The sequence below is a fragment of the Cnephaeus nilssonii genome, assembly GCF_951640355.1.
Source record: "Cnephaeus nilssonii genome assembly, chromosome: 15".
Lineage (NCBI taxonomy): Eukaryota > Metazoa > Chordata > Mammalia > Chiroptera > Vespertilionidae > Cnephaeus > Cnephaeus nilssonii.
This window is the reverse complement of record NC_137086.1, coordinates 65206758-65228468: the sequence shown is the minus strand read 5'-3', so window position 1 is coordinate 65228468 and position 21711 is coordinate 65206758. Positions and strand designations below refer to the sequence as shown.

Sequence of the window (21711 nt, the reverse complement as noted above, 5' to 3'; positions counted from 1 at the left end):
GGGATAGTGAACATTTACTACTCATACAGATAGTATTCGGGACAGAGTAACAATAGGGTTCAGTAGTCTCCTGCTCTGGTGCGTGTGTCCTGAGGGGTCTGGACAAAGGGGTTACTGACATTCCAGAGGCATCTTAGATGCAAAGAGACACTGAGCAGGCTCAGTCACAGTAAAGACTGACTCCCCACCATGCTCTGCTTTTGGTTCGGAAGTTTTAATTTCACACCACCCGTGTGGTTACTTTTGGTCTCTGAGTCTGTCAGGCTGCCACGCAGGCCTCCCCTGAGCCTGCCAGGTTTACCTGCGGCCCCCTTTTCGTGCATCAAGTCTAAGTGAATCGGCCTGAGTATATTTCTGAATGATCAAACTTGTCTGACTGCATCTTAAATCTGCAGAACTACACTGGAAGCTGACAGAGCATATTTTAAAGTCGTCTGTTTACCATTCCTTGGTCTTACAAGGAGCACATGAGAGATTTTGACTTTAAAATCATTACCATTAACATGGATAACACAGTCAAACTTTTGTTAGAACTCAGCCTTTCATGCATGTAATTTTATTCAGGAATGTTAAAATTGCTTATTGTTGTCAGAGAGAAGGTAACTCAGGGTCAGAGATTTAGTAGCTTGGTGCCACAAACTTTCACAAAAGCTGACAAGTGCACAGGCATGCCTCGGAGATGTTGCAGGGTTGGTTCCAGACTACTGCAATAAAGTGAGCGATGCAATAAAGTGAGTAGTCTGAGTCTTTTAGGGTCTTGCCTTCAGTTTGTAAAAAATGCAACACCTCTGAAGTGCAGTAAAGCACAGCACGATAAAAGGAGGTATGCCTGTAATGTTAAATTCAACTCAGCTATTAGTCATTTAAAATTATGCTGTCTGCTCACAGAGTAAGAAGTAGCATTCCTGTTGGTGCACACATTATTTATTATTATTATACTAGAGGCCCAGTGCATGAAATTTGTGCACCGGGTGGGGGGGGGGGTGATCCCTTCAGCCCAGCCTGCACCCTCTCCAATCCAGGACCCCTCGGGGGATGTCCGACTGTCCATTTAGGCCCCGTCGGGCCTAAACCGGCAGTCGGACATCCCCCTTGCAATCCAGGACTGCTGGCTCCTAACCGCTCCCCTGCCAGCCTGATGGCCCCCAACTGCCCTCCCCTGCCGGCCTCATGGCCCCCAACTGCCCTCCCCTGCCGGCATTATGGCCCCCAACTGCCGTACCCTGCTGGCCTCATGGCCCCAAACTCCCCTCCCCTGCCGGCCTCATGGCCCCCAACTGCCCTCCCCTGCCGGCCTCATGGCCCCCAACTGCCCTCCCCTGCCGGCCTCATAGCCCCCAACTGCCCTCCCTGCCCACCTGATGGCCTCCAACTGCCCTTACCTGCTGGCCTGATCACCCCTAACCACCTCTGCCTCGGCCCCCACCACCATGGCTTTTGGGGAAGGAAGTCGGAAGGTAGGAAGATGTCCAGTCTCCCGGTCTAATTAGCATATTACCCTTTTATTAGTATAGATGCAAATAAAGTTCATTGCACACATTGTGGCTGGTCTCTAATGTGACAGTGATGGAGGGAGCTCCGTCAAAGAGCTTATTATGTCCTCCTGGGCCACAAGCTAGTGCTGTGCAGGCAGCCCATCCTCGGGCCGCGCCCTTGCTGCCAGCCTGGCTGCGGACTGGCCTGGGGACCTGGGGTCTGGCCTCTCAGAGACCTTCACCCACTCCTCTGAGGAGCGCACTGCCCGGCACCTCCTGGCCAGCACCCCTGGCATTGGAGCTGCTGGGGGCATGTTGGGGTAAGGGGTTTGGGGTCTTCTGCCCACCGGTCTCTGGGGCAGCACACACAGGACCCCAGGCCACTCCCACAGCAGCAGCCTGAAGCAGCTGAGCAGTGTAAGATTTCTTCTGGATCTTAAATGCCACAATTTCATGGTTGTAGATTCGAGGGGACGGGAATGTTTGCAGAGCCTAACCAGTGTAGAAGTTAGAATCCTGGTCACTCCTGAGCTCATGCCACATGAGACCGTGTCCTACTTTCTCTTTTTAAACGTGATTTCCATTCCTTCTTTGTTCTTTCTTCGTGCAAAGCTGTTGCAGCTTGTGCATATTGAGAAGCTGTGGAGGAGCATCGCTCCGCAGAGGGCGGCGGGCGGGAAGGCTTGTGGATGCTCGCCTTCTGGATGTCCTCACTCGTGAAGTGACTGTGCGACGCCGCTGCAGGAACAGCTCCTGTGCGGGTGATTTTATGGTAAACTCTACAACTAACGAAAAAAGCATGTCATTTGAAGCCCCGAATCTCGCTAAAACCCGCTACTGCTCCCCCGTGCTCGGCATTCCAGCGCGGGTCTGTGCCGCCACGGCGTGTGCCGACTGGAGCTGCCCGGGTCCGGCTCCTGGACCTGCGAGGAGAGGGTGGGGGGAGGGTGCGGCCAGGCCACGCGGGCCCATCCTGGGAGTTCTTCCCGTGCACGGCCCCGGTACACAGGACGTCATAGTTGGGCCAAGATGGGCAGCCCCCAAGGGGAAGTGCTGGAAAGTATGTTCTTCGGAAAACTGGTGCAGAGGGTGTGAGCACCAGCTGCTCAGCGGGGGCTTCTGGGCGGCAGGATGGTTACTCCTGTTCACTTCCAGGGATAAAGGTGGCCTGAGACTTCGCAAAGGGGTGTGCGGATTCGCCTCTCCTTTTGGGAAAATACATAAAGTTTTAAGAGAAAAAAATTCACCTGGTCCTTCTTAAAAACACGCTGGAGTTCCAGTCATTTTTCTTACAACAGAGAAGTAGGTGGTGTGACTTTCGTTAAAGGAAAAGAAACGAAGGAGAAGAAGTTAATGGAAATACACACGGGGGGAGTGGGGACGGCAGGCTGCCCTGCGAGGGAACAGATTTTCCTTCAAATTAGAGACGCTGCTTGGAGCCCAGACACGTGGGGTCATCTGGGGCTCAGGCTGATGGGCCACGTGTCCTCTCCTCGGACACACAGCAGCACTGCTGCCCCTGTCACACGCATGTGGCCTGTTCCACATTGAGACATGGCGGTGGTCACATGGCTACTCATGATTCCCTCACCCTCAGCCCCACTTCCACCTGGAGGCACAGGGCCATTTTCACGGCCTAGAATCAGAGGCAGGGTTCCTCGCTATTTGGGGGGGGGCCAGGGGCGTTGTCAGAGCGCCCCAGTTCAGAGTCCCACGTTCATCGCCCGTAGAGCCTGCGGCACATCAGCCTCTGACCAAGCTGTGTGCTTGGCCGTTTGTCGGGAACGCGGGTCGGAGCCTCCGCTGCGTGTGCTTGGCCGTTTCTGTCGGGAGTGCGGGTCCGAGCCTCCGCTGTGTGTGCTTGGCCGTTTCTGTCGGGAGCGCGGATCGGTGCCTCCGCTGTGTGTGTTGGGCCAGTTCCCAGACCTCCCTTAGGACCTTTCTCCATCTGAAATGGGGGGAGGCCCACGCTGCACAGGAGTGTTGTGAGGTTTGGGCCTGTGGGTGTCCGTAAGGTCGGCTTCCTCCCTGTGCCGACACCTGTCTCTTGGATGTCACTGCAGCAGCAGCTACAGATGACGCTGCCCCGTGGAATAAGGTTCCCAGGTCCCACACTCCTGACAGGCACTTTCTATTTTGGTGGCTCTCGGGCACTGGCAGGGCCAGGCCACGGGCACTCAGAAGGGACTGCATCCTCTTCCGGTAAAAGGCTGTTCTGAGAGAGAATGCGAAGCCCCGGCTGTTCATAAAAGTGATTCTTATCGCCCTAGAGCACTTCCTGTGCTGGGTGCATAGACTCCAAATCAGGTCCCTGACGTCGGCTGCTACACCCCGAAAATCCACACGTTCACGTCCACCTCCCCGGGAAGCCGCTGTGACTGTATTTGGTGCAGGGCTCTGAAGAGTAATTAAGTTAAAACGAGGTCTTTGTGGTGGGCCCTGATCCAGTGCGACCTGGTAAGGAGAGGAAATGAGAGCACACGCACATGCACACGCACACGCATGCACACACACGCGCAGGGACGGCCATGTGAAGACACAGGGCAGCCATCTCGAGCCAAGGAGGGAGGCCTCCGCGGGAACCAGCCCTCCTCTCCTTCTAGCCCTCCGACGTGTGAGAAGGTCCGTTTCTGTTGTCCCAGCCCCAGTCTGGCTTTGTGTGGCAGCCGCAGCCGGCTGGCACAGTGCCGTCATCGCCCACACTGATGGGTGAGGAAACTGCGACACAGAGACGCAGTCATTGCCCCAGAGCACCCAGCGCGGATTTCCCCAGGCTGTTGCTCAGTCACTGCTGTGACCGCCCCCAGGCCCACCCCGCGTGGTCTCAGGGACTCTGAGGTCACGTTAGAGCAAAACAGGTCCGTTTCCCGTGGTGTGGCTGCTATGTGCAACGTCCAGTCTTGATGGAGAAAATAAACTCCACGTGGGCAGAGAGCCCGCCTCGTTGCTCTCGCTCTCCCAGAGTCAGGGTGGCCAGCCGACAGAGCAGCATGTGCGTCTAAATCGCTGCGCGTGCCTTCAGCGTGTTATGCTGAGCTCTGTGTCTGCTCTGTGGTCTTGACACCTCTACGTCCTGGTGAAGATGCCAAAGCTTGATCTTCCATCGGTATTTTCTTCATGTGGCTTTTGTTGTAAGTTTGCAAAGGTCCATTAAAAAGTTGCTTTTAAATGTGATTTCTTGAAATGTTTGTTACCAGTAACTGGACTCTGCCCGGAGGTTTCGGCTTCAGGGTGGGGAGCACTTTCTGAGGTGCGCAGCGCTGAGCCTTTGAGGGGGGGTCCCGTGAACTGCTGCCTCGGGTCGGGGAGCTGAGGGTCACCACGCTCTCGGGGCCCGGGCGAACCCTCCGAGGTTGGAACTCGCATAAAGGATCCGTTCTAAGACTTGGACGTTCACGTTTTGATGTGAGCAAGTTAACTCTTAAGTAGAAATCACTTTCTGACCTGGTGCGATGTCCCGGCTGGCTTGCTCTTGCGTTCCCCACGCGCTCGCGTGCACTCGCCGGGCACCACGGGGAGCCGTGGGCGTGGAGAGCTTCAGGAGCTGATGTGTTCACTTGAAAGCCACTCCACCTCTCCGTGCTGTCACCTCACCGGCCGCCCGAGTGCCTTTCAGTGTCCTGGCTCCGCTGTGACGCCAAACTGGCATGTGCCGCGGGCAGCAGAAGCCTAGGCCTGGGCGGGTCTGCTCTGGAAGGCGGCGCCCAGCTGCCCGCACGGCGGGTGACCCGCTGCTCAGCCCGGAGCAGAGCACAGCCGTGCGTGGGATCATCCTGTCTTTACTCCAGTCTAAGGAGTAAAAGGAGAGCGAACTGCAAGCCACCTGCTAAAGTGCTTTAGTGTCGTTTGGAAAAGTAAAATAAAATAAAAATCTGCAATGGCCCTAACCGGTTTGGCTCAGTGGATAGAGCGTCGGCCTGCGGACTCAAGGTTCCCAGGTTGGATACCGGTCAAGGGCATTTACCTTGGTTGTGGGCACATCCCCAGTGTGGAGTGTGCAGGAGGCAGCTGATCGATGTTTCTCTCTCATCAATGTTTCTGACTCTCTATCCCTCTCCCTTCCTCTCTGTAAAAAATCAATAAAATATATATTTTTTTAAAAATCTGCAATGGCTGCAGTTTCCACACCATCAGAATCTGCTCATGACTCCGATAGAGGTGGTAACAGCCGACTGTCTGGAAGACTGAGGAGCGTGGCCAGCCCCCAGCCCAGGAGCACTCAGCCCTCAGCCCCGCCGTGCCCCCCTCAGCCGCGCGTGCCCCCCTCAGCCGCGCCGTGCCCCCCTCAGCCCCGCCGTGCCCCCCTCAGCCCCACCGTGCCCCCCTCAGCCCGCCGTGCCGCCCTCCCCCAGGCTCCCGGCTCCAGAGGCTCAGAATCCCGTGCATTCTCGCCAGGGTAAAGCGTGTTTGCCATAGGGCTTTTCAGATTGTTCCTCCTGCTCTGGAAAAAATAAGTTTCACATTACAACCCTCACTCACTCACATGTATGCCGGAAGCAACAATACTGTATTTGATGCACTGTCAGGTTTTTGCATTTTATTCCCCTAAGAAAAAAGCAATACACACACACAGGCTGGTCACAACCCACCAGATGGGTTTTATGATCCACTAAGTGGGATTTTGGTCACAATAAGAAAAATTCTGCCTTCATCACAGCCTGTGTGGGAAATGAGCCTTGTTTTGAAAGAAAAGAGTTGCCAGATGAGAAGAAAGGAGAGTGTACGGGCTTCTGTCCAGGGGCAGCCCCGGGAGGGCACGGGTCCCAGGATGGCGGAGAGGCGCCCTGGCCCGAGGGGAGGCGGCAGAGCGGCCTGCTGGTGCAAGCTGTGCTCGCTGGGACCTGACTCTTCCTAGAACCGGTCTTTTGAGTCCAGTCAGTCCAACTTGCTGCCCAGTACAAGGATGTGAGTACTTCTTGTCTGTGCCTTTACACCTTCTTTTTCTGAGTGGCACAGGAATTCTCCAGTCATTTCGGAAGGATATTAACTTTCTACTGTTTTGTTATCTTTTGTGCTGCCGTTACTCTAGCATTTTTTTAAGAGATCAGTTTTAGCAATTCTCAGTTTGTAGTCCCTTGGCAAGTGCTCATTGCAGCCATCAGCATGTGACTTTCCTGATAGGGACCCTGGTTTGTAACCAGGGTGGATTCCCCCCTCTTTTTTTTTTTTTTTTTTTTTACATTTTATTGATTTCAGAGAGAAGGGAGAGGGAGAGAGAGAAACATTGATGAGAGAGAATCATAGATCAGCTGTCTCCTTCACGCCCCTACTGGGGATCAGCTGCAACCTGAGCACGTGCCCTGGCCGGGAGTCCAACCGGTGACCTGGTGCATGGGCCCACGTTTAACCGCTGAGGCACACCGGACGGGCGGATTTTCCCCCTTGAGTGTTATGGGCAGGGAGGTGGCAGCAGGATGCCCACGATGCCCAGCAGCGCCGGCTGCAGGCGCCGGTGCCCACTGAGCCCCCGTTGTGTCTCCACAGGCCTGGGCAAGACCAAGAGGAAGACGAGCGCGAGGGACGCGTCCCCAACGCCCAGCACGGATGCCGAGTACCCTGCCAATGGGGGCGCCGACCGCATCTACGACCTCAACATCCCGGCCTTCGTCAAGTTCGCCTACGTGGCCGAGAGGGAGGACGAGCTGTCCCTGGTGAAGGGGTCACGCGTCACCGTCATGGAGAAGTGCAGCGATGGCTGGTGGCGTGGCAGCTACAACGGGCAGATTGGCTGGTTCCCCTCCAACTATGTCCTGGAGGAGGTGGACGAGGCGGCCGCGGAGTCCCCCAGTTTCCCGAGCCTGCGGCGAGGCGCGCCCGTGAGCAATGGCCAGGGAGCGCGGGTTCTGCACGTGGTCCAGACGCTATACCCCTTCAGCTCGGTCACCGAGGAGGAGCTCAACTTTGAGAAGGGAGAGACCATGGAGGTGATTGAGAAGCCAGAAAACGACCCGGAGTGGTGGAAGTGCAAAAACGCCCGGGGGCAGGTCGGCCTTGTCCCCAAAAACTATGTGGTGGTCCTCAGCGATGGGCCTGTCCTGCCCCCGTCTCACACCCCGCAGATCAGCTACCCGGGGCCCGCGGGCAGCGGGCGCTTCGCGGGCAGAGAGTGGTACTACGGGAACGTGACCCGCCACCAGGCCGAGTGCGCCCTCAACGAGCGGGGCCGCGAGGGTGACTTCCTCATCAGGGACAGCGAGTCCTCGGTAAGTGACCTGGGGCGTGAGGTCGGCCCGGCGCCGGGAGGTTCCAGGAGAAACAGTAAATGTGTGTGTGTGTACGTGTGTGCGTGTGTGTGCCTGTGTGTCCATGTGTGTACAGTGCAGTGTGGCAGCTGTGCACCGTTCCTGTGCGGATTGTGTGAACAGACCGGAATTAGCAAGAGCATCCGGGGGCTCTTCCTCAGACGGGTGAGCAGGACGGGCCAGTGTCCCCGTGTGAGATGCGGCTCCGAGCACCAAGTCCGCAGTGCGTGTAGGGCCTCGCTCCACGGTCGCCACGTATCCCCAGGAGACGCACTCTCAGGTGGAAGGTGAGAGCGTTTTTACTTCGTGAAGGCGGCTTTTCCCTTTACCAAGGTTTCCCCTTTCTGTTCTGCAGACCTAAACATCGTGTTCTCTCCGTTTCCCGTTGTTAGTGACCGCTCCTAGGCCCTGTGGTTAACTCTGTCTCCACTCTGGGTCCCAGACGTGTCAGCTGCTCGCAGCCGGACGGGCACGGGTCTCTGACGCAGCGTTTGTGGGTTGGGTTTTCTTTGTAAGCCATGTGCATCGTGTCATCCTGAGGCCGCCTGTGACGCAGGCACCACCACCCCGTGCACCTCTGAGTGGCTTTGGGAGCATTTGTGAACAGGACGGAAGGGAAAGGCAGTTCCGGAGCGAGATGAGTTCGTGTGTGTGAACGCGGGGTCTGAGGCCGCCTGGCCTGCAGGAGGGGCAGTGCCAGCAGTCGGCAAATTTGGGGTCCGTGTTTTGGGGATGTGTCTGAGGAACTGGGCCAGGATCATGCCTGTGTGTGCATGTGCGTGTGTGTGCACATGTGTGAGTGTTATGGAAATACTCAACTGGTTTTGCAGGTCTCTTTGCAAAAACACTTTCCATATAGTTAGACACCCCTGCCCCCCAAAAAAAAACAAAAATAAGAGTTCTATAGATAGAGTTCATTGTGACTACATTGCCTTGGTGCTGGCAGGCTTCCGTGTAGGTTTTTAAGTGCAAACTATACAACTAGTAAGTGTGTGCTGTGTGCTGTGATTGTCCTCTGAAAAGGCTGATGCCACAGGTAGTGTGTGCAGAGTCAAGACTCGTGTGCTTGATCTGTGAGGAGTTAAGGCCACAGAAATGTTTTTCCCGTCAGAGACTCGAGAGGCAGCCTGACGTGTTCCTTTCTGAGGCCGCAGGAGCCCACAGTGGTGGGAATCAGACCGTCGTGGTGTCGGCAGCTTGTGGGGTTAGCGGCCTCCCTGGATGTGTTTGGGCACGCACGCACGCCTGATCGCTAACTGCCTCTGAAATCTGAACTCTGAGGTTTCTTATCCAGCTGCCAGAGTTCATCATCCCTGGCAGGACCTCACATCACCTGGTTCTCCTGTGACGTAAGCTCTGTGCACAGCTTCCTTAGATCTGTTCGAGGCAGAAGAATGACACACGGCAGCACGTTTAACTCTTCTGAGCAGAAGTTCAGAGGAAGCCCTGGAAAAGCAATCTATCCTATCTAATAATAGACAAATATGCAAATTGACCATATCTCCGACACACCCACAAGCCACGCCCACAAGCCACACCCACCATCCAATCAGAGCGAGTATGCAAATTAACCCAAACCAAGATGGCTACAGCCACAGAGAGCAAGGTTTCCTAGGTAACAGAGGAAGCCAAGCTTTCTGCCAGCCGTTGCAGGCCTAAGCCTCCACTCAAGCTACAAAGTTTCAATTATAGAAGGTAAACAAATTCAAACAAATGGCGGCAGAATGGAGCTTGAGAGAGCAGGCCAGGGTTGCCGCCGGCAACAGGGGAAGCAAAGGTTTCCGCACACCCTGGCCGGGCCCACCCGCTTAAGGCAACAAAGTTTCAATTATAACCCCAACACAAATGGCTGCCGCCGCGGAGGGAGCCCCAGGCTTGGCTCCGCTCCAGGCTACAAAGTTTCAATTGTAGAAGGAAAATAAATTCCAGATACCAGGGCCTGTGCTTGCGTTGCCAGGGGGCGTGGCCCGCCTGCAAACCATCACAGGCCCCTCGCTCAGGCCGTCCCACGCCCCAAGGGATTCCCACCCTGATCAGGGACACCCTTCAGGGCAAACCAGCTGGCCCCCACCCCTGTACCAGGCCTCTATCCTATCTAATAAAAGAGTACTATGCAGATTGATCATCACTGCAACACACAATATAGCTGCCCCCATGTGGTCAAAGATCCTGCCCCCATGTGGACACAAGATGGCCACCACAAGATGGCCAGCAGGAGCGGGCAGTTGGGAGGCACCCGGCCTGCAAGGGAGGGCAGTTGAGAAGGACCAGGCCTGCAAGGGAGGGCAGTTGGAGGTGATCAACCCTGCAGGAGAGGGCAGTTAGGGGTAACCAGGCTGGCAGAGGAGGGAAGTTGGGGGCAAACAGGCTGGCAGCGGAGTGGTTAGGGGGTGATCAGGCTGGCAGGCAGAAGCGGTTAGAGGCAATCAGGAAGGCAGGCAGGCAAGCAGTTGGGAGCCAGCAGTCCTGGATTGTGAGAGGGATGTCCGACTGCCCGTTTAGGCCCGATCCCACCAGGATCGGGCCTAAACGGGCAGTCGGACATCCCTTGAGGGGTCCCATATTGGAGAGGGTACAGGCTGGGCTGAGGGACAACCCCCCTCCGTGCACGAATTTCGTGCACCAGGCCTCTAGTGTATATAAAAAGCCAGCGACCATAACGGCCATAATGACCGGTCACCATGACACCCAGTAAGGCCAGCGAACTGGCCCGATTAGGGGATGGGGCCAGCCAGCCAACCTCGCAGTCCCTACCCCCTGCCGGCCTGCCCCTGATCGTACTCTCCTACCCCAATCAAGAGTGGGCCCCCACAATGGGGGGCAGGGCTGGGCAGCCAACCTCCTGCAGCTCCTCCCCCTGGCTGCCCCACCCCTGATTGCACCCCCACCCCAATAGGGGGCGGGGCTGGCCAGACAACGTCCTGCAGCCCCTCCTCCCAGCTGGCCATGCCCCCAATGGGCCCCCACCACCCTGATCAGCCTGTAGTCCCTCCCCCGTTGCCAGCCCTGCCCCTGATTGCCCCCCCAACCCCAATAGAGGGCGGGGCCAGCCCGCCATCCTCCTGCAGCCCCTCTCCCTCCCCGGCCTCACCCCAGATTGGCCCCCCCACCCCATCAGGGGCAGGGCCGGTTGGCCAACCACCCATGGCCCCTCCCCCAGGCCACTCGTCCCTGATTGGCACCCCCACCCCATTCAGGGGTGTGGCCAACCAGATACCACCCACAGCCCCTCCCCATGGCCAGCCCTGCCCCCAATCAGCCCCCAACCCCAATCGGGGGCGGGGCCCGTCAGCCAATTGCCCCTGATCGGGCCCGATTGGGGCGGCCGGCTAGCCGGCCAACCTCCCACCCTCTCCTCCTCCCAACAGGCCCAGCTCCAATCCACCCCGATTGGGGCTGGACGGGCTGGACCCCTCCCATGCACAAATTCGTGCACTGGGCCTCTAGTTACAATATAAAGTGATGGATCCAGAGCCCCTAAGGGTAAATGTAATTCCATGTCAAAAAGTGTAATCTTGACTCAGAACACGGGTTTGAAGAGACTTCTTAGATAGAGCGGGGCTGAAGCAGCCCAGTGTGGAGGCACCAGCCCCATTCATGGCGGCTCCTGTCGGGAAGAGAGTCCTCGGGAAGAGGGCGTGAGAACAGCGGCCTGCAGGTGGCTGGCCTCCGGGGGCCTGCTGCTCTCCGTGGACGTGGACGCTGCGTGCGGGCGGCGCCTGAAGGAGGTCCTGGTTGGGAGGGCCCTTGCATTGTGCGGTGCCATCTGAGAACTGGCCGCGGGCATGTCCTGTTTGCCTCACATTGCTACAGACTGGCTGGCCGTCTCCATAATTGAAACGCTGTTTACATTTGATTTTAACGTTCTAGGGGCCCTTTCGGATGGTGTGCACCGTCCTAACTTACACCACAGCAAGCTGCCACTGCGAACAGTGTGCCTGGCCTCCAGTTCTAGGGCTGTGGGAGCAGACAGCCCCTCGTGGGACCGGCACCGGCTCTGCACCCGCAGGCCTGCTGGTCTGGAGATGCCGTGTGTCCTGATTGGGTGCAGGCTGCTTGCCCCATGGGTCTTGCGCCTGCTGCCAGGGCTCTGAGGCGTGTGCTGCTTTGCTCCCGACAGCAGCATTAGGCCAGTCGCTGCTTTTCTCCTTCACAGCCTGTCACCCGTGGCTGTTGTGGAACTGCCCGATGGACAAATGGGCAAATCTTTGCTTATTTCTGTTCCTCCACCCACTGCCGCTGGAGTCCCCCACCCACTTTCCTCTCCTCGGTCCTTTTCCTGCTCACTTGCATTTCTCAGGGGAGAGCCTGGCTCTCCGTCTCCACAGGCCAGGGGAGGGCTTGGGTCCAGAGTCCAGCGTCCACCTCGCAGTGTGCAGGATGGACAGGGCTCGTCCTCGGCATCTCTGAGGGCTCAGCGGCATCCTCGCCTGAGGGCTTCTTTTCTCTCAGCCTTTGGGCCTGAAACCTTCCTCGAGTCCACACAGGACGCCCGGCCCTGGATAAGCTGAGCAGCCGTCTTAGAGCGCATCTTCAGGATGCGTCCTTTTTGCAGGCCGCCTGATGGTTACAGTGTAAATAAGCTGGACTCTTGCTTGTTAGTATTTTGCATTTAAAACTATGTAATATATTTCAGTTTTGAAAGATAAAAATATACCAACTGGGAATCCAAGGAAATATGTGCTTTTGGGGGGAGAAGTGCATATTTTGGGAAAACAAACCAGAACATTGCCACACCGTGGCCTCCGGTGTCGGTGACGTGCGGCTGTGCGCGGGTACCTGTTAGACACGTTTCACCAGTGAACGCGGGAACCAGCCAGGCGACCTGCCGTGGCGTTTTCTCTCCGAATCTCAGTCCCTGATATTCTTTCTCCCATCGGCTCTCTTCCTCCTTTGCTCTCCTCTCTCACCTGTAATTGTCATGCATCCTTAGCAGCTCAAGATGAAATAAACCGTTTCTCACTTTCTGTATTTGACAGTCATGCTTCTACCTGCTCATCCATAACCCATTAAATCTAGGAAATTCACCTGTCCTCTGCAGGTCCACCATAAATCCTGGGATATGTGTCCACCCCTATTCCACGGCTGTACTTACAAGTAGGAACAACCAGAACTAGAATTCTGGCGAGCTGCGTTATTTTGTTTTTTCATTTGCTACATCCTGCCTTTTCGAAAAGGTGATTCAGAAGGTGGCGGAGTACGGGATGGGGGTCTGCGAAGGGGACCGCGTTATGCGTCCGCCTGTCGTTTAGGCAGCCGTTTTCCTCCGTGAGAGTTGAAGACCCCAGGACAGCAGCTCCTCCCACCGTGGTGGGTGCAGGTCCTAACGTTTTGTCGTCGACACATTGTTTCTGACAGAGAAATACTATCTTGCCAAAGATAATTACTGCACATAGTATTCACACTAATAGTTCTGTTCCATCCCGTGTTCTTTTTTGGTCTATTAAAATTACTTGGTCAGGAAGGAACAGAACAAAAGCATAGTTCCTTGCTATATTTTTCAGATTGCAGGGTGGAGTAAAAATAGGTTTGTGACTACGCGAAACGCAGTTTAATCTTGTACCGTATTGTTTTCCATACAAACAACTGTAAACCCATTTCTCCCCCACCCTGTACATTTCTTATAGAAATCCTAATTTTTTTTGGTTAATACTCACCTCAGGATATTTTTTTCCGTTGATTTTTTTTTTTTTTTTTTTAGAGAGAGAGTAGAAGGGAGGGAGGGGGAGGGAGAGGAGAGAGAGGAAATACCCATTGGCTGCCTCCTGCATGCACCAAGACCAGGGCCAGGTACGAAACTGCAAACCAAGTACATGCCCTTGACTGGGAATTGAGCCTGAGACCCCTCAGTGTGCGGCTGATGCTCTAACCACTGACCAACACCAGCCAGGGCTTGAAATCCTAATTTTAGCCAGAACTCAGTTTCAGGCAGTTTGAGCACTGTCTCTCCACGTCAGTGATGCTCAAACTGTAAATGTCCCGGAGCCTGGGGACTTGGCACAGGAGAGGTGGCTGCTCCCACCACACAGCTCCTGAGTCAGGAGACCTGGGCCCAGAACTCGCCTTTCCAGCACATTCCTTGGTGATGCTGCTGCTGCGGATCTAGGGACCACTCTTTGAAAACTGCTTATATCTATTATGCAGTCTTAATGGTTTTATACACATTAATAGCAGTAATTTAAACTCCATGTCTGCAGAATACTACATTTCTAAGGATTATAACATGCTTAAAGGTGAAGATTATTAACCCTATTGTCGAGTTCACTTTTATGCAGAACTGTCAGCTTTTGGTGAGTGAAATTCATCTCATAAAGTATTTCTATTTATTTTTGAGCTATTTAGAGTTTGGTAACTAAATGTATTTGCTCTGTGTTTCTGATCAAGAATGAGAAAGCGACTGTGGCCTGTTAGCTCAGTGGTTAGAGCGTCGGCCTGTGTACCGAAGGGTTGCAGGTTCGATTTCCAGTCAAGGGCACATACCTGGGTTGCAGGTTCCATCCCCAGTCCTATCGGGGCCTGTGAGGGGGACAACCAATTGATGTGTCTCTCTTACATCTCTCTCTCTCTCTCTCTCTCTCTCTCTCCCCCCCCCCTCCTTCCACTCCCTCTAAAAAAAAAATCAGTGGAAAAAATGTCGTCAGATGAGGATTAACAACAAAAAGAATGAGAAAGAGTTCAGTTGTCGGTAGCTCAGAAGATGGGGCCGCGGGGAACGTCTTCCTGCCGCGACGTGCTCACAGGCTTCTGAGATCCCTGGTTGGCACAGTGATTTCTAGATGTTCCCTGAGAATGGGTTACTGTTAAGAAAATGGATAGGTTCCTAGGAGCACCTTTCCAGTTGCAAAAATAAAAATTGTTTTATTTAGTTGTCAGGCTTGTAGTTCAGTAGCTAATGGAAGTTTTATGTCTGGACCTTTACAGTTGCTAACATTAAACGTATCTGAGCGTACCCTCAGCTTCCTGAAAGGCGTGGCCCAGCGCTCAGTGCTGGCCCCGAGCTCCCTGCCACGGGCTGCCGTGACGTCGGCGCCCCAGCCTGCGAGAAGGCTGGCTGTCAGTGACACAGGAGGCCTGAGCATCTTGGCATTTCGGCCTCAGAACCACCACGTACTCTGAAGGGCTTGGGATGGTGCTTTTCCTGCTACATTATAAATAAAAGAAAGTAAAATACGGGTCCAGGTGAGGCCATGTGCCCTGGGATCCAGGTGACGCTGGGTCCCGGGTCTGGGGGAAGCCGCGCGCACCTGGGTCCAGGTGAGGCCACGCACCCCCTGGGTCCGGGTGAGGCCACGTGCCCCTGGGTCCGGATGAAGCCGTGCCCCTGGGTCCGGCCGAGACCCAACCAGAGGGAATCGAACCTGCATTACCACCATTTGTCCACCATCCAGAGCTGAGGGGTCAGTGCCGACATGTACACATAAGGAACTGGTGGACATTGAAATTGGGTCTCAAAAGAACTGTTGGTGCAGAAAGAAACTCACTACAGACTGATTCATTTGCCTGTCAGCATAACTATTATTGCTCATCTCACATTCAGTTCATATAAGTATATCTCTAGTGACACATGATCTCACTCATCTAGGGGAAATGATGAACAACATAGACTGATGAACAACAACAGAACCAGAAACAAGGAGGCATCGATCGGACTATCGGCCTCAGAGGGAGGATAAGGGAGGGTGGGGGGAGGGGGGAGAGATCAACCAAAGGTCTTGTGTGCACGCATATGAGCCTAACCAATGGTTAAGTTCAACAGGGGGTTGGGGCATCCATGGGGAGGGGTGTGGGATGGGAATGGGGGGATGAGGACAAATATGTGACACCTTAATCAATAAAGAAATTAAAAAAAGAAAAAAAGAAAGTAAAATACAGGTTTCCACCACTCTTCCATAGTAGAGGTGCTTACAAGACTTTTTGTAAGCCCAAATGGCATAATTGAAGAGCAATTACCATAAATTTCTATGGAAAAATTGAGCGTTCCTAGACCCAAAAACTAACCTACCGAGTCATACCAGATAATCCACAGGAGCTAAAGTCACACTGACAGGAGGGCTGGGGCGCCGTGATCAGCGCAGGGCCTGCCCGAAGCAGAAGCGGCCTGCGTGCGGGCCTTTCATTCATTAAAGAGACGCTGCTCCTTGAGTGTGAGCTAACTGGACAGAGCACACGCCGCGTCCACCCATCCGTCCACACGAGCTGTGGGCTTGCCCTTTCGCCCACGGCTGGTGCCGGTGGAGGAGCCGCTTGGCACTAGCAAATGCCTGGTTCCCTGGCAGCTCTCACACGTTTTCTCTGTGGAAACTGCGTGGTGACACGGGCAGGTTCAGTGGACACACGTGTCTTTACTTCGTTCAGCTTAGCTGAACACCCTTACGAGCTCTCCGAGGCTTTTCTGACACCCAGGACCCCCCTTGCCAAGACGCACAAAACCCGTGGAGATGAGGCCCAGGCGCTGGCAGACAGGGTCAGACCTCTGGGCCGGAGCTGAGGAGCTGCGGGGGCTGGGAAGGGGCTGGGGGCCCCTCGCGCTGCTCAGGGTTCGAGCTGCCTCTCTAATGGCGCTGGCAGAACAGAGTCTGAACACTATTTTAGCTTTTCTTCGTAAAAGGGAAAATTCTCTTCTGAACTTTTTGGTTAGCAAAAACAGGTACTAATGTAGGTCTTCCATCAAGTGAAGTGGGGTAGCATGAACTTCCAAAAAGCGGGGGGTACCTGCAATGCTAAATTGGTTTGGGGGGAGGGAGGTAAATGTGGAGAGCAGACTAGAGAGCAGTCTTACCTAAAACTCGCCTGATCGTGACGCGTCAGCAGGGCAGGTGCAGGGCGGCTGCGCGCTCGGTCCGGGCGAGGGTGGGGAAGCCGCTGGCGGCCGGCTGGTCCCCACTGCGTCGCCCACAGTAGCTGGCGGCCTCTCCGTTGGCACCGTGCCTCTCCGGGTTTCGGCGTTCCTCGCCCTCTCCCTCCTCATGCCTGTGTTCCTGCCCTCGGGTTCTGGACTCGGCTCCCTCTTCCTCCAGACCCTTGGAAAAGTCTAGAGCACAGCTCCCCTCCCCGGCCCGGCCTCCCCCAGTCTAAAGTGCACACGTCCTCAGGGCTCGTTCCAGGCACCGTTGCTCCTGGGAAGCCTTCCTGACCGCAGGCCGCACAGCTGTCTGTGCTCGCCTGTAGTCGCCCCTGAACGTGGCTGTGACCCCTTGGGAGACCAAGTCGGCAGGGAGAATGCACATTGCATTGTTGCCCCATCGAGTCCCTGGCACCTTGATGGAACTTTAAGAAGCGTTCTCACATAACTAGGGAATGAATTACCCAGAATGCGCACAGCCTCGGCGTGAGCCCCCGAGCCAGGGTCCTCGGCGTGAGCACCCGAGCCAGGGTCCTCGGCGTGAGCACCTGAGCCAGGGTCCTCGGCGTGAGCACCCGAGCCAGGGTCCTCGGCATGAGCCCCCGAGCCAGGGTCCTCGGCGTGAGCACCTGAGCCGTGGCGCAGGGCGGGACTCGGGCGCCTCTCCTGCCTCCTGCTGGCTGTGCTGACGCACCAGCTCGCTTGGCTCAGACAGGGTGGCTCTAGCTTATTGCTGCCACGAGGGGGGCCAGACACCCGCCCTCCAGGCCTGCAAACACAACGGGGACAGAGTGGGCAGAAGGGAACACAGGCAACTGATGAGCAACCCTTCCAAACTAAAACATACATATGTATGTCTAAGTAAGGAATTCATCTTAAAAATATTTCCATAAGAATTCCTTAGATCGCTAAGGCCCTTTATCTAAGTATTTCTATTGCTCTCACCTGTGAGAAGTGTTTGCCCCACATATGTAAGGCTGTAATGGAAATTTTTAAAAACTGGGTCCAATAAGTTCTTAGCACTTGCCTTACTAGAAGGGCTCCACGGCTGGTACGTGCAGCACCGGTGCAGACCGGCTTTGCGTTGCTGTGTGTGTGTTCGGTGTTCCCCTGCCTGGTTTCTCTCGTGCGGTGGCTGCAGATGTGCCTGAGTGTGCTTCTCGGCTGAGGCCGCCCGCCCTTTGGCTTTAGAAGAGGCGGCGGTTAGACCGAGCTCCCAGTAACTGTGAGCATGCCAAGCTGGCCACGAGAGGAAACTACAGGAATTGTTAGGGTTTCTCTGAACTACACTTTCTGTTCTGGTGTGTGTGCGCGCACCAGTAGAGGAAAGGGGCAGGAGAGGCTGCGGCCCGGGCGGGCGCCGGGGTGGTGCTGTGGGTGGGGTTTCTTGCTGGTGGAGGAGGCTGCAGCTCCAGCCTCAGGTTTGAGGAGGGGGAGCTGAGGGTGCGGAACCGATGGAGCAGTGTCTGGGTCCAGCTCCGGCTGACACGCGGTAGGCATTCTTGCATGTTGGCCGGCGCCTGGAAGGCAAGCACGCATCTCCTGAATGGAGGACCTGTACCCTGGCAGGGTCTCCACCCGGTGTCCTTTGAAAACAGTTTCTTTGTAACTTGTAGAAGGAATTCTGCAGGAAATGGTGACACTTTGGTCTCGAGATGGCCCCAGGGGTGGCTTCTAAGGTATCTTACTAACCAGTATTCCAGGATCCTAAGAGAACCCGTGGGTAGTCAGCCGGAGCCAGGCAGTATCACTGCAGCCTTTTTGGAAAGTCGTGAAAAAAACAGTGGTTCATAGAAGAATGCAGACTTCAGGGATCATTGTCGCCTGAACCCCACCCAGAGGGGAGCAAACTTTTTTGGTTCTGGAACTGGGTCTGAGCCTGTCTCCGACTGCCGCGTGCCCCCGGGAAAACCATTAGCCCGGCATCAGGTGGCCGGTGAGCCAGGAAAAGGAGGCGTTCGTCGGTGCCATCGCTGTGTCTCTAGGAGGCGCTGAGAAGGGGCTGGAGCTTTGCGGGAAGTTAAGCATCCGTGGCAGGAAGAGCAGGTGTTTTCGTCCAACCTGATACTTTGGGTTCCTCTATCATGGTTCCGATGTTGCCGCCAGAATTTCACATCTTTTTAGACTAATATGTAAACATTTTTTACGTTTTTTTTTTTTTAATTTTGGCAAAGTATATATAACAAAATTTACCGTTTTTAAGTGTAAGTTTAGTGGCATTGAGTGCATTCACGTTGTTCTACAACCATCGCTACCATTCATCTCTAGAAGTTTTTCATCTTCCCTAATTGAAGCTCGACACCCATTAAATACTGACTCCCCATTTCTCCCTCCCCTGGCCCCTGGCAGCTTTTTACTTTCTGTCTCTAGGGGTTTGACTAGTCCCTCATGGTGGGATCAGACGGTGTTTGTCCTTTTGCGTGTGGCCTGATTTCCTGTAATGTCCTCAGGGTCATTCCTGTTGTGGCGTGTGTCCGTGCTTCCTTCGGAAAGCTGATGGTCTTCCTTCATGATGTGTACAGACCACACTTTGTGTGTCCATTCACCTGCCGTGGGCGTGGGTAGCTGCCACCCTTTGGCTATGCTGTGTAGCGCTGCTCTGAACACGGGTGTACAAGTGCCAGCTCAGGCCCCTGCCTGCCGGGCTTTTGGGTGCAGATCCAGGTGGGGGTGCTGGATCAGATGGTAATTCATGGTTTCGTTTTTTGAATTCATCTGTTTCCACAGCGGCTGTGACGTTTGCATTCCCACTAGCCGTGCACAAGGGCTCAGTCTCTTCACATTCACACCAACAGTTTTTGCTTTCCAATTTTGTTTTGTTTTCAATAATAATAATAACCGGGGTATAACGTGGGTATTTGTACTGTGTGCTTCAGTTTATTAACATGGTAGAATGAGAACGTTATGAAGATGGGGAACAGGTGGTGGTGTCTAGGGATAAGTGGGGGCGAGGGGGTGTGCCTGGGAGAAAGGAGTTCTCTGTGGTGAGGAGCGGTTGCTGTGGTTTTGATTTGCATCAGCACGCAATTTTTTCATCTCAGCTTCCCCTTTTGCTTGTTTGGGGTGTTTCTGTGACCCTTACCTTGGCCTCGGGAGCGTGCAGGAGCAGCAGAGAGCAATGCCTTCGCATTCCCCCACGGGGCTTGTAGCACAGAAAGCAGGGGCCGTAACGGCGTGGAAGTGTGCGCACCCTGGCCTGCTCACTGCCTTCTTCCTACCCCAGCGTTCCACCTTTGGGAGTTCCCACTGTGTCCCAGCCCTTGGAGACAAGCAGAACCAAGCAAAGGTGGTTCCGCAGCGAGGGGGAGAACGCCATGTAAAATGTTTTCAGCCTCCATGGCCTTAATTCTCCAAGTGTGGTTCTTGGGCCAGCAGCAGCCACGTCGCCAGAGAACTTGCTAGAAATAGATTATCAGGCCCCGCCCAGATCCACTGCACCTGAGTCCCTGGGGTAGCGCCTGCAACCTCCACCTGCACGAGCCCCAGGAGATTCCGGCGCTCATGTCTGGGCGCCGCTGAGCGTGGCAGGTCAAGCCTCTGGGGACCGCGCTGCGCATATGGTAACATTCGGAATTGAGTATCATTCATTGTTGATCAGTCAAGCAGGCGTGATGTGGTGAAGAGACAAAGAATGAGAAGGACAATATTCTAAAACGCTACCCTCTGAGGTATTTAAATGTAACTTTAAGAAATATATTTGGAGGCAGGGAGGGACAAGCACTCGCACATGCTGACTTGAACATGGACAGTAGACACGATTGTTTCAAGATAAGGTCCGTGGGACTTTGAGGGCTGTTCTGCGGCCGGTGGTTGATTTTTCTTCCCTTGTGCAAAGAAGTTCACTTCAGACACCAATGAGACCGATAACGCTTGATCATGTTGTGTGTGGGTTGGTGTTAGCCTATGGAGTAAGTATTTCAGAGACGCGGTTACAGGAACAGGAACTGCTGGTGAAAAGATCGTCTGAGGCGAAAACAAAGAGAAGAGTATCCGTTGACAGCTGGTGGCATAAGTATAAACTGTGCGTCTATTCTGATGAAAAGAAGGCAGAATTGGACAACTAGAGAGGGTGACCTAACAGAGGGATAAAATTCCAAACCAGCTTTTCTGAGCTGAGAGCAGGGGGAAGGTTGATCAGTGGAGTACAGCTGGCCTCTAACCCGTTGGTTCGCAAATTGTTTAGGTAAAGGAACTGCTTCTCTGGATAAAAGAGTGCCTTCCGTAAAGAGGTCACGGATACAGAAAAATAGCTATTTACCACCTGAAAGGAAAGGATGGCACCGCCCTGGCTGGGGAAGAGTGTAAAACGCTACAGTTTTACACTCAAAGAGCAGCGGGGCCAGAAATGGGTCCAGAGTTCACCTGAGCAGCTGGTGAGCCACACCAGGGGCATTTCTCTCATCTTTCCACAAATTCTAAAGTAAAAGGTAACTAGAAGTTGTAAGGTTGTTTAAGAAGCAGGACTGCCTGGGACAAGGTCCCTCCCTCCCCGGTGACTTCTCCACAGCCGTGTGCTTAGAGGACAGTCATAGTAATACGTAAGCTCTGGGTGGTGGAGGAGAAATGAAGGAGATTACCTACGGCTCTCAGCAGGTTTGCTTTTCTACAAGTACTCACTCGTGAGGTGAAACTGCAAAGCGGTGAGCTGTAAGAATTGCCTGAAGGAATGGACAGTGGAAGACATGATCAAATTGTGAAGCCATAGTAGGTGCATTTATTGACGCCTCCTCTGCTCCCATGTGGGGATGTGGAATTAAATCAGGCTCTTGTACTTACAGGGATTACACTCAGATACGGGACCTAAAACCTAAACAAAAATAATGATAATATAATAAATAAAATCTTGGTTTTTCTACCTATTAACTGTCTTCATATTCCACTTGGAAAATGACTGCCTAAGAAGGGTGGAATGAATGGCTTTGCTAACTGATAATCCTTCAGAACCTCTGGTTCAAAAACTGTGAGGATATAAATCATTCCTAAGAGGAATAGTCAGAGAGAAGACAGTAACAGGAAGTGATCCGATGTTAGAATATTTGAAAAGTTGGCACAGTTTTTAGCAAAGAGAAATTATACCGATTAAGTGTCGTGTTTGGAGAAGGAAAAGGTAGGAAAACTTGGACAATGAGAGGAAGCACAGAGACTAGAACTG

At 54.2% G+C, this 21711-nt stretch overlaps 1 protein-coding gene across 3 annotated transcripts in view; it reads left to right on the top strand.

The window, feature by feature from the left end:
• NCK2 (NCK adaptor protein 2) overlaps window positions 1-21711 on the top strand; it is a 152788-nt gene that overhangs the window by 123282 nt on the left and 7795 nt on the right. For all 3 annotated transcript variants that reach the window (XM_079792638.1, XM_079792639.1, XM_079792640.1), the window contains exon 4: window positions 6960-7678. In XM_079792638.1, the coding sequence (XP_079648764.1) occupies window positions 6960-7678 (719 nt within the window). The remainder of the gene's footprint in view (window positions 1-6959; window positions 7679-21711) is intronic.